Source organism: Fulmarus glacialis, unplaced genomic scaffold (genome assembly GCF_000690835.1).
Source record: "Fulmarus glacialis isolate BGI_N327 unplaced genomic scaffold, ASM69083v1 scaffold11700, whole genome shotgun sequence".
NCBI classification, from domain to species: domain Eukaryota; kingdom Metazoa; phylum Chordata; class Aves; order Procellariiformes; family Procellariidae; genus Fulmarus; species Fulmarus glacialis.
Window position 1 is genome coordinate 25,662 of NW_009189602.1, and position 12,551 is coordinate 38,212.

Sequence of the window (12,551 nt, forward strand, 5' to 3'; positions counted from 1 at the left end):
AATAGTATTTCTGAGTAATGTCAAGCTTTTCTCCTCCCACAGCCCCAGAGTTTATTTTGAATTTTATTCTAATACTGTACTGCTGTTATTTTTCCTTACTGATTTGGGAAAGGGGTGGGGTAGGGCAAAAAAAAGACTGTTCCTGCAAATGGAAGCAGCCTGCCACATTGCAGTGTAGAGAGGAAGTTGTGTTGCATTTCAAGTAATGCCGTTTCACCGCAGTCCAGTAATACAACCTGCACAGGGATAGTTGCACATCTCTGGGGATCCAACTCTTTGGATTCCTGCCTTTTCAAAACCACCTGAAACCTCTGCAAAGTTTCCACCAAGCAGGCTTGTTTGTCTTGCCATGGAAAGGTTCGTTCTACTGTTAGTGCTGTCAGTGGTGTCAGTAATCTCTTTTGGAAGCATGCTTGGGCTGCCCTTGCAACAGGTCTCGATGAAATTGTTTCTCTGGTTTTGCTGGGTAATGCGCCATGTGTTTGAAAGCGCAGGATTTTCTTGTACAAGTAAGTAGTTATGCTTGAAGTACTGCAGTCCTTGAAACAGGAATATGAAATCCACCCAAAAAAATACAAGGCTTGGAGAGAAGGAAGAGTTCAGAAGGGGACCAGGGAGTTCCCTTCACAATGCTGACATTTGAAAAGGATAATCCATGTGCTCGCTTTTCTTTTGACATGTTTAACCTGCCTCACTTGCCACTAGAGAGGATTTAATTTCACAAATTAATATTTGACGATTTCTTCAGATGAAGTATTGATATCTAGGGTCACCTGAACTCACTGTCATGCTCTCCTTTATTTTCAGGATACTGGGGTTGGGAAATCTAGCATCGTTTGTCGATTTGTCCAGGACCACTTTGATCACAATATTAGTCCCACTATTGGGTAAGTACCACGCATAATAACTTTTTTCTTCTATATATTTTTTAACTCACTGCCCTCTGCTGTGCTCCTTTCTTTTCCTTACTTTCAAGGCTCTGAATACTGTATATAATTTTTTTCTCCTGTTTATCAATCTCACTGAACCCCTTAGTCTCCTTTAATGGCTTTCAGCTCATGCTACATGTTTAGAGAGTCTGGGGCTGCCCCAAACCAGGTCTGCTCTGCTCTCCCTGTTCTGGGAATACAGAGGGGGCCTCAATTTAACTATATTGCAGCATAATCTGTTATGGAGAGGCTGGCAGAGCTCTGCCATTCTCCTCCTGTGAACGGTGTCTCTTGAAATCGCCTCTTCCCTGGAGCTATCCAGAACCACGCTGTATTGACTTGTGTTGGGCATAGCCATGACTTCCAGCTGTTCTGTTTTGTTGTTCTTCACCCATCTTACACCAAGAGATTCTTAGATGTCTTACTCAGCTGGTGTCCTTTTCTTTTTGTCTTGTCACGAGCTTTCCACTTTGCATTGTGTTTTGGCCATAGGACTTAGGGTTAAAATCACTTTAGTTCCCACTGGTAAATGAGGTATCAAATCTGATCCTTGGAGCTTGAAGAACCAAAACATAGCAAAGAAGCTATGATCTGCACAATGACCAGGACACCCCATGGCTGAGTAATGGCAGGAGAACCGTGGGGAGCCCTTTAAGTACCTACGTTGTGTGTCCTGCCAGGCTGGGCTGGAACATGGACAATGTCTGTTCCCAGATGTAGACATCCTTTCATCTAGGTTTAGGACATGTTACGTTATCCTGTCTTTCTCAAAATAGGGACAATGCAGTTTAAACTAAGTATAATTAATTCACACCTGTTCTTCTTTAAAAACTGCCAAGCTTCAGAAGCCTATTAGTCCTTTATTTGATTTTGATTCTAAATTTTTTCTTTTAACATCTTAGGGACAAATCTGCCAAGTCCAATGTTATCTGGAAAATTTTGAAAATTCTTGATCTCGTATGGGAAAGGAAGCTAATATGTAATGTTCACAAAGGAGGAATTTGGGTGGGAAGGGCTGATCTGGCTTGTGTGTTAGAGCTGTTTTACATCATCTGTGAAGGATTGGTATGGATTGTTGTGTGTTGTTCAGAGGGTTAGACGGTATCTTCCAAAGCTCCGCCTTTCGATGTATGGAGGAGTCTGAGCTGGAAGTTGCAAGTTGAAATGCCAGGACATCCTGAATGTAATGAGTAGAGAAAAATGGACAGAGAGAAAGGAAGCATGTAATGAATAACATTACTGACTGAAGGACACTTGTTTGCAGTGAAGGGATTGATGGGAACTTGAGTGGTTCTTTACTTCTAAATCATCAGCAGCTTTTTTCTCCAAGTAGTTGTTGTTGCTAAGTAAATGTCTTCTGCTCAAATGGAAAAAAAAATCCCTTTAATTTTCATAATTATGATAACAGAAGGAAAATATTTTTCTATTTGAGGGTTAAAATGTGAAGGCTAGCTTGCACGCAGGTGTTACTACTTGTCTGTATAGATAAGGGTTTTTTTTTTATTTTCTTCCAAATTAATCAGGTGTTTTCAATATACAATTCTTGCAATCTACAGTAGCTGCTGCGGCTCTAAGGTTCCTGTTTTTGAAGCTCTAAAGTGTTGCTTAATGCTTTGAGAAGGAAAGTGACAACTGAAAGCACACACCCTGAAAATAACCATAGAAAATGCTGCTTTTTTTTGCCTTACTTAATATTTTTATAAGCAATGCAGCATTATCAAATTCAAGCAGTTCGCAGATGGCTGTAGAGGAGATCTCTGGTATATCATTCTCAGGAAATGTTTTGATCAGTCATATGTCATTTGATGTCATTCGGTGCTTTTGTAATGACAGCGCATTGTATCAAATGCATCTTTATGAGCCAGGAAAAAAGTTACCACAACAGAAATTGTTCAGCAGTGTCCAGATAGGATGGGGAAAAAAAGAAATCTTCCAGAGTTTGGCAGTCTCTCCTAGCCAGCTTTCAATTGAAATGCTGTAATTTAGAAAAAGCCTATAAATTTGTAACCCTCTTTCCTAAAAGAAGAAAAATCACGCTGTGAAAATGTAGACAAATTGCATTTCCTACAAAAAATACAAGAAGCCACAAGATATAAATACAAGAAGATTCCTTCATCTGAGTTGAAAGGGGGAGGAACTTGTTTCCATTTGTGCATTCCAGCAGGTGACTTTTCTGTTCCCTGGTGATGCAGTCTTTTACGTTTAACTGAAAAGTTGCACATTTGTTACCTGGTGCGATGCTGGCTGATGCCTTTTTCTCAGGTCTGTATCACCGAGAAGATGGAGCTAGCTAGCAGCAGAAGCTATGTGTGAACGGCAGGAGCATTTGTGTTCCTGGGCCTATGCACAAATGCCCTCTGAACCTCAGAGGCTTTTCCCCTCTTTTAAAATGCATATATAGGTATCATATATTTTATCTGAGAAAAGGGAGACTTTCACTTCTGTAGGCATTTTATCAAGATTTTGGAGTTTCTCTGTATGCAGTCTAACCCAGCAGAACTGGCTAAGGTCTATAGGTTGTACATTCAGAGTGTCGGTCATGTTACAAATTTCTGCTGCTTCCTTCTTTTCAGAGCATCCTTCATGACTAAAACTGTGCCTTGTGGGAATGAGCTTCATAAATTTCTGATCTGGGACACAGCTGGTCAGGAACGGGTGAGTATTACTTTGCAGTATGTCTTTGTTATCCTGGTCTCTTTTAATGTGTTGGCGTGCTTTTTCTAAACCTTTCGTCTTCAGAAGACTTTGTAGGTATAAACATACTGAATCTTTGCAAGGCTCTGCGAAGCAGGTGGTCAGCAGTCACCAAGTATATAGGTTCCCATTTCACAGGTGTGGAAAATGCAGAGGCAGGCTGACCATACCCCTTACCTAAAAAAAAAAAAAAAAAAAAGCCCTGTGTGAATTGTCAGCCACTTTCCTCAAGACAGCCCAGGCAGAGCCCAAGCGGTCTCCAGCTGCCCTCTGGTTTCTTCAGGTTTACGTGTGGCAGCTTTTGTTGGCGTTGGCAAGCACTTCCAGCACATGGGCTGGCAGGTGGTCTGAGCTTATGTGGTGACTCCAGAGTTGTCCTGAGTTGGGACATTGAATATGGGATGTGGCAGCTTTTGTTGGTGTTGGCAAGCACTTGACTTCCAGCACGTAGGCTGGCAGGTGGTCTGAGCTTAGGTGGTGACTCCAGGGTTGTCCTGAGTTGGGACATTGAATATGGGCACGGGTTGTGTTTGCTGTTACTATTTTGGAAATCAGGACCGGCAACCTGAACCACTTCGGGTTTTCGTCTTGATTTTTCAAGTATGTGAAGTGAATTGCTCAAATTAAGTAGCTTTTCCTTTGGCTTTTCAAAAAAGCCATAACGGAGTTTGTGGGCATTAGTTCATATTGACTGTTTGTAAGTCTGGTTCGTCGGTCATTTGTTTCTTTTAATAGCCTCAATGGCAGTAGTATGCAGTAATAGGCTGTAGAACTCTAAATTCTCTTAATATATGCCCACATTTATCTTGAGAAGTTTGAAAGAAATGGAAAAACCCATGCACACATTTTAAAATATCTTCAGATTTTCTTGTGAAATTGCACTGTTCCTGTTCATAGAAAAATGTAGCTATGCTCATGTTAGGTTTGGGTAAAATGAGATGTTTGTATCAGGACTGACATTACCGCCTGTGTATCCCGCTGTATTCTCCATACCTTGTATGTGAATTGCGGGCAATGAAGATTTTTGCTGTTAAGTGCAGGAAATGCTTGTCCTTTTATTTACAATGCACAGCATGATGTAAAGTGGCCCCGATGAAATCTGTTGACTCTTAGCAATTCAGTATGTTATTTATGATGGGAAAACGGATCTTGAAAAACGTATTTGAAATATAGCATAATTCCCTACCTTGAATCTTGTTTGTTCCATTTCTGCATGGTCTGGAGCTCATAACGGACTAATTATTGCAAGAGGTAGCAAAGGTTCAGTTTTCTTTCCCGTGATTTGAGTTTCCTTGCTTATTCTCTCTCTCTCTCTTCCCTCCGCTGCCCCGCTCTGCTTGCCTTTTTTTTCCCTTTTAGCTCTTCAGCACACAAAACTCAGTTCTTGACATTTAGATATAAGTATTAATCTATTTTCCCACATAGTCTTAAGACTCTCAAAGCTTTTTTTTAAAGTAGGTGAGTATTAATAAAGTCATATTTACTGAACTAAATGATGCCTCATTTGAGGGAGGAAATCTGTGACTGAGCTCTGACTCTTGGACACAAAATCCATCCTTCCCATCTAGTCCCTTATGTTTCCTCTCAAATTTTTTTTTTTTACGCTCATCATTTTTCAAACATCTGCTTTTCTTTTTTTTTGTGTCCAACAGTGATGAGCAGTGACCGCCACAAATCTTGTTAAATCATTCAGAATCTATTACAGATAAGTTATGTTACAGGTTTTCATGTGTAATCATGAATTATAACCTCTTTCGGCCAGGGACCATCTTTTTCTTCCGTGTTTGCATAGTACATTCCCAATCCTTCACTAGGACTCTAGGAGACTGGGGTGATACAGTAAACAAAGTTGATGGGTGTTGACTGCTAGCTACCAAGGCAGGCAAGTTTCCCAAGGTGAGGTCCATACTGTTCCAGGTCGTTCTCTGTCCTAGAACAGCCCCATTTTACAGCTAAACGCATGACGCTTCTCAATAGCTTATTCATTTTAATTTGTACCTGGGATTTTGGTTACTTTGTCTTGTGTTGCTCCTTCTGATTTGCTATTCAAGAACAAATGTCTCCCCCTTTTAATTTCTTTCTCGTTATCCTCTGAACAACAGTGATGACCCAAAGCTTCCAGCCTACCCCAACCTCTGGGCCTATTGCTATTTTTCATAGTGTACTAATAAATGTCTTCCGAGTGGTGTTTCTGCTTTGAGAGCTGTTGTCCTTCCCTTGTTCTTTGCGATTTCTGTTGAGGCTTTATGTTCCACTGCTAAAGTCTGGAAGTTTCGTCAATGCCCCTTGTCGGTACTGCTGATAGCAGTGTTTAGGACTTCCTGCTCTTTCAACATTGCCTTCGTTTGGCTTCGTTCTCCTAAACGCAAGGCCAAGCATAGGACTTGCATGTGCTTGTTCTGGAGTCGGGGCGCTCTGTGCTTCCCCAGCTGTGCCAGCTGTTGCTGTGTCTACGTGCTGATGCGGAGCCTTCGCAGCAGAACAGCCCTGGGTAAGATTTAACTGAAGCCTTAATTACACCATGAAAATTAAGCTCAAATTTTAACCGTGGTTAGAGCGGGCAGGCGGAAACAACAGCAGCAGCACTTCTGTGCTCCTTGTTCATGAGTTTCTCCTTTTTCAGAAGTTTTCTCCTCCTTTTTCATGAGTTTCTCTGGGCAACAAACTGGGAAACTGCCAGCTTGGAGAGTGTAGAAAAACCACTCCTAAATAGCTTCGTCGGAAGTCCTTATTTAAGCAATGCTCTCAGAGAACCAGTGTGCCTCCTGTCTGCCTTCAGTCAGCTGGGAGAAACTGGAAATTCATGTGGCTGCTTCTGAAAAGGAGCCATTTCCTGGGTGCTCAGAGAGGCGAGCTGGCAGCACTCAGCACCCCCTCGAGGCATTAAATCAACTTTCAGATAGCCACTTGTAACGTTGCACGCCTTTGGAAGTGCTGGTCATTGTTGGGTTTAAAAGCTTTTTGAAGAACCTTAAACCTTAATATATTGGCCAGCCAGTCAGAGGTTGGTCATGGAGAACAGATAACATTTGATTCGTATGCATAATAGATACAATATTTTATTTCTTTTATGTCAGGAAACTCGGAACTGTAGGCAGAGTAGAGAAGAACCAGAATTGCCATTCTGTGGGAAATAACGAGCAAACATCACTTCTGCAGAATGACAATAATGCACCAGAAAATGGAGATCAAAAGCGTTTCTATCATAGCCTTGGTGGGAGCGAATGCTCAGCATGCTTCCCAGAGGAGACCCTGGAGAGGGGTACGTGGCTCTCCAGCAGCTCTCGCTGTGGAAAATTCACATTGTACTTGATTACAAAAGGAGAGAGCTGCTTAATCCTTTTATCTTCTTTTTTCTTTTCCCTTTTTTGGGTAGGGAGAAGCTTAAACTGGCAGCACACTTCACAAAATCCCCCTACTTTTCTCAGTACCAGTGCCTAAGTACCGGTCTCTGCAGACCGGGTTGCTTTGTGTTGGTGTGCTATCAGATAAGCTCACTTTATTCTGTTTCTCGGAGTCACTTTCCCTCCCCACCACTGTTTTCCAAATGTCACTTTTTTCCCCATCTCACGTTTTCTTCATCAGCTTTAAATTGTTGCCGTGGACTTCAGGACTTAAATGCACGACAATTATGTTACTGTTAGCAAAGATTCCCTCCCCTAAGAAGAGTCTCTTGACAAGTTAGTTAATGATGTTTTTATTAGCATATATTTTGGTTCATGGTGCCCTAAGTAGCTTCTAATTACAATGCTTTGTCTGAATACCTTGGGTGGCTGCCAGCTTTCCATTTTGCCAGCTGAGGAATATTGTAGCAAATAGTTAGGGAGCCTGAGGGCTGTGTTTCTAGGGCAAGAAAATTTATCTCTGTCCTTTTTAAATTTACTGTGTTGAACTCTGGGATTTTTAATTTTGTTTAATAGAAGGAGCCTCAATTACTTGAGCCCAATTTAAACCTTGATAGGAATTACCCTGAGTTGTGGGCTTTTTTCCCCCCCCCGCCCCGCCCCACTGCTCCATTACCAGGAGCTGACTGATGAGATATCTACAGTGCTTTATAGCCCCCTCTTTTCTGAGTGACAGTAGTTGTCCTGGTGATTCAGAGACAGTGTCACAAGGTAGGGGGTGAAAATGCTCCTTAAGAGGAGGACTTGTCCTTGCTGCGGTCTTGACTGGGATGTTTCCCCTAAGCTGAGCAACCTAATCACTTGAGCTTAGGGATGCTTCCTCTGAAACCAGGCTATCCTGAGAGGAGTTAACACCAACTATCAATGACTTGAATTACTTCTGCAGTCAAGACGTGGCCTGAATTTTGCTCTCCAGTTTTATATAGGTGACTGTGATGGTAGCCCACAGCTCAGTCGGTGCGGAGGTGGTTCCTTGTATGTGGTGTAAGGACCTCCCTGCAGTGAGCTACTGCTTGCGTGCTGCAGAGGTCAGCAGGTGGTTTGGTAGGATGTGCATTTGTGAGAGCACAAGCGGAATTAGAGCTAGTAAGCGAGTATATTGTTATTACTATTTTTAGAGTGAGCGTAAAGCATGGTAAATCATTTAAGAGATGCATGTGGATGTGTTTTTTCTTCAGCTTCGACAAACATGTAGCGTGTGTAGCTTGACAGTGGAGCCACGGTTTCGGTGTAGTGTCTTCTACATCCTTTGTTTAATGACTGTAAGCTTTGGAAGGGGTGAGCACAGGTAATTTCTGTGATGTTGCAAAAGTTTGTTTTCTGCTTATTTAAAATATCTTCAAAAGATTATCCTAAAATGTTGGAATTTTTCCCTCTTCACTTTAAGAATTCTTACATATTTGAAAAAAATGCTCATTCTTATGTATATATCTTCTTCAATTTAAATAGTAAAAAATACCTGTAGGTCGGAGTCAGATAGATCTTTCCTGATATATTCAGCTTGCAAATCCTGAGAACTGGAATCTCAGCCTTCAATCACATAGGGAAAACTACTCAAAGTTATAAAGTGCTAAATGGTATCTGATAGTGGCTTTCATGCATAACATTTTTCCATTCGCTCTTTGCCAGCTGAGAATGTCAGGAATTTTGTATCCCTCCCTGTGCCGCTTCTTGTGCGAGGAGCTTATGTGTCAGGATAGTCTGTTTGATGCCTCTGGTTTTTGCCTTTGCTTCTCTCCACACCCCGATTCTCTGTTTGTTGGCAGCTGCTGCCTCAAAGGTGACAGGAACAGGGCATGTAAATGCCCAGACTTGGACAAGTAGAGGCTCCCAAGCCGTGGAATAGGTACTGTTCATGGTGCATGGACCGCTTCAATGAGCTCGTGCAACACAGACACAGAACCTCTGCCTCTTCTCCCGTGGGTGCTTACCTGATCCACAGAAGCAGTTAAGGCAGGTCTCCTAAACGGGCTGGTAGTAACGTGTTTCTGGCACTGGTCTACCATGCTTTTCACCACGAGAACCTCAGTGGTTCGGGTTGGAGGAACAGGGGCCAAGGAGCAATGTTCTTCAGGTAGGTTTTGGACAGGACTGAAGGGGTTTGTGGCAGGAAGGGCCAAGGACGGGAGAAACAGGACACCCAAAATCACCTGCAGAGGGGCTGGGAATGGACTGCTGAGCAAGGGGACCGAGGTGCGTGAAGGTCCTAGACTAAAAGGTGAGTGTATGTAATAGGAAGGGGAAGGAAGTTGCAGAGCTGTCTCACTGCCCGCACACGTAAGCTGCTAGCAGAGAACTAGAAGCTGTGGCTGTCCTTACCATTAACGGCACCCAGATAAAGAAAGGGTGAGGATCTCTGACCTTGAGAGGAGCCAAGTGGTTTGGTCTTGGCCACTCAGATGCAACGTATGTAGTCAGAAAGCAGCTTGTCAAGAATGGGAATGAAACCTAGTCAAATGATTACAGCTGTCAGGAAGCAAAGCTTGTGCTGCTATGCACCTGCAGGTGCTTGAAAAGGCACTATGTGGAAAAATCTTAGCTGAATTCAGCCCTTGATGTGAGAAGGTGCGTAACACTCACTGAGCACTGGTCTGATTGTGCTTACTCTGTGCATCCTTACCCTTTTCCAGCCATGCTTGTAGGCAGAATTATAATCCTTTTACAGCAAGAACAAGTGATGTTCTTTACAGTCTAGGATGGTAAAAGCAACCCAATAGAGGAGTTGGGGCGGGGCTGTTGTTGGTTTTGGTTTTGTTTTTTTCCTCTTGGCTGTGGAGTTTGGAAGAGGCAACCCTGTCGTGGCAGTAAGCCAGCGCTGGGGTGTAGCACTACAGGATGGTGCAAAGAGCTGCTGACATGAATTAGTGTTCCCTGGTGTGCCTGGCAGATTGCATGAATCCAGACTGTCTTCAGCAGCATTTGTCAGCCTCTGTATAAATAGGCAGGAGTGGTAGTTTTTTGGTTTTTTGTTTCTGTATTTATTTGGCCTCTGTTTTGTTTTCTAAACCAACATTACATGAGACATGGTTAAGACACTTTCACTACCACAGCTCGGGTGTGATTTACATTGTGTTCCCTTGAATTTGTTTTTCTCTTCTAAGTATTGCGATATGGCTACTCTGTGGGTTTTTCTTCTTCCCCATTCTGTACTGTTAGTACAGAGGAAATGTGAAAAGCATTACCTACGACCAAATGATGGTCGTACCCCTCCATGATGAGATGCACAGGAAACAGAAAGCAAAATACTACGGAACTTTTAAATAGGTGGTAAATTCCTTAATGGCTGGTTGGTTCCATTTTTCTGCCCTGTTGCAAGGGCAAAGCTTCTGTTGACTTCAGTGAGATGGCCAGATGAGGGGTTGCAGAATCCCAAAATACTCCTGGAATCAACGAGAGCAGCTCTGGTTATGCTGAACTTGCATTTGCACCACCTGAGACTGAAATGCTGCATAAACATCCTGAGAGAACCTGAGAGAAAAATCCTGAGAGAAAAAGGGGACCTGCTTTCAGAGGAAATTTCACAATGCGCATGTGGCCTCACTTCTTCTTCCTTAGTGGCAGAGATGATGAACTGGAAGTGCGAAGTGGACGTGTTGGTAGAGGAGCACGAGTACGAAGGTGCTCTGAACCCAGTTAGCATTGCACCAGTACTTACGCGACCGTGTAGGTGTGTAGCACGCTGTGTGGCGTGCTCTAAGGAAAAGAGTCTCAAAAGTCTGCATGAAGCTAGACAAGTCATTGATTTTGGGTTTTGGCATGTCTTTGGTAAAGTGTGTGTCTTATTTATATTTTGAATGGCCCTTTCGGCCTGGCTGTAGCTGTTGAATTGGAAAATGTACCCCTGCAACTTAACTATTGCATTGCATGGTTTAGTAACAAGTTGTTAACAACCCCTACAAAAGCAGAACAGGCCTAATGAGTGATGAAGTGGGTCAGTATTTGCAAATAGGCAAACTTTTTGTGGATATTGAATGAGAGGCACAGGACTTCTAAATTGCCACAGTAGGTGAGCTGCTAATGATAGGTTACTCATTATACAAAGATGGGAGGTATTCCCAGTGCCTAGAAAGATGTGGTGGGAAATGGTGGGGATGAAATTCAGTAGCATAAGTAGCAAGTCCCTGTATCTTTTGACTCCCAACAAAAACGTATGCTGTAAAGTTGTAGGTGATTTTTTTGGAAACAGAGGAGGAAAGCCACCTGTAAATTTATTTACTGGTTAAAGGATGATCATGTGTGTATGATGCAGCCATGAAAAATGTGTTACATGTTAGGAGAAGTGCAGTAAAGGCTGTTTTATGTCTAGAGTGCTGCATACAAACCTGGTCACCAGCAGTCAGGAAAGATGAACTGAAGCTGGACCAGGCACAGAGAAAGGCAATTAGACCCTGCTTTCTCCCCATTACCTTATCTTCAGACTGGAAGAGCCTGGTTTAGCAGACTGGCAAAGTTAAGACAGCAAGACTGTGCTATATTCATACTTCAGCTAAAGGCAAGCATTGATGCTTGAATTTTAGTAAGTCAAGATGCAAGTAAATGACAAGTAATTTAGTAATTAAGAATTCAGAGTTTTATTAATCGTCAAAATAATAGAAATAGATCCCCGTAGAAGTATCAGGGGGGAAAAAACCCAAATGGTTTTAGGCTGGACCTTGACCAGTTTTTGAAACAGGTTAGGAGTGTGGTTATTTGTGATGGTGGGAGCTGATAGCTGACTGTTTCGGGTCTGTGTTTCCCTGTTAGCCCCAGGTGATGTGAGCTGCTGCTGGCTGCGGGTGGGGGTGACGTCTGCCAAAGCGCCGCTCTCGGCTGCGGGTTACGGAGGGGCTGGCTCTCCGGCAAGTTGGGGTTGCGACCTGGGTGTCCATGTGGCAGAGCCGGGGGTGGCTGCCCCAGCGTTTTAGGTGGCCCTGCTCGAGAAGCGGAGCTGTTCTCATGCTAAATCTCGAACTGCTCCTGTTTCCCCTAATTGTCTTGGGAATTACTGGATACAGAAATACTGAGCTATAAAATCAAGGTTATAGACATTGTAATTTATAACACAGAAGGTAGTCCCGTGAGATTTAATTTTGTGAGCTGATTTTTTGTGTGTCGCTTGTTTTGGGCATCTGTCCCACATTTGGTCCTTGGCAGGTGAAAAATGTGCACATTAGTATTTTGTATCCCTTTAATTAATTTTGCGTGACTCTCTTTTTCCAGGTAATTAGGCCAGAAAAAGATTCAAGAGGACTTTGCTTTTGGGCACTGATTTAAAAGAAAAAAAGAAAAAAAAAAGCATTAAATAAACATAATTATTTGCGTAATATTTTTACTAGTATGTTTGTGATATTGGAAAATCCATGCTCGTAAAACACGTCAGTTAAGAGTCTATTATTAGATCATGAAACTTACTCAGAGTTACAATTTTTCAACCCCTCTTGATTCGTTCAGTGTTGCAAAGAGTCTTCTCCTGTTTTCTTGTGGACAACAGTGATTTCTTATGACTAGGACACAGGGTATCATCATGTTTGTTTATTAGACCGTA

General features: G+C 42.6%; 1 protein-coding gene across 1 annotated transcript; it reads left to right on the forward strand.

Annotated features, from left to right (window-relative positions):
- Nucleotides 1–476: 476 nt before the first annotated feature.
- RAB31 (RAB31, member RAS oncogene family) lies at nt 477–11,865 on the forward strand (the record flags this gene model as incomplete). Its single annotated transcript, XM_009582736.1, has 6 exons — nt 477–509; nt 808–887; nt 3,503–3,584; nt 8,657–8,825; nt 10,583–10,690; nt 11,771–11,865. Coding segments are annotated over exons 1-6 (567 nt in total), but the record flags the coding sequence as incomplete, so codon positions are not given.
- Nucleotides 11,866–12,551: the final 686 nt, after the last annotated feature.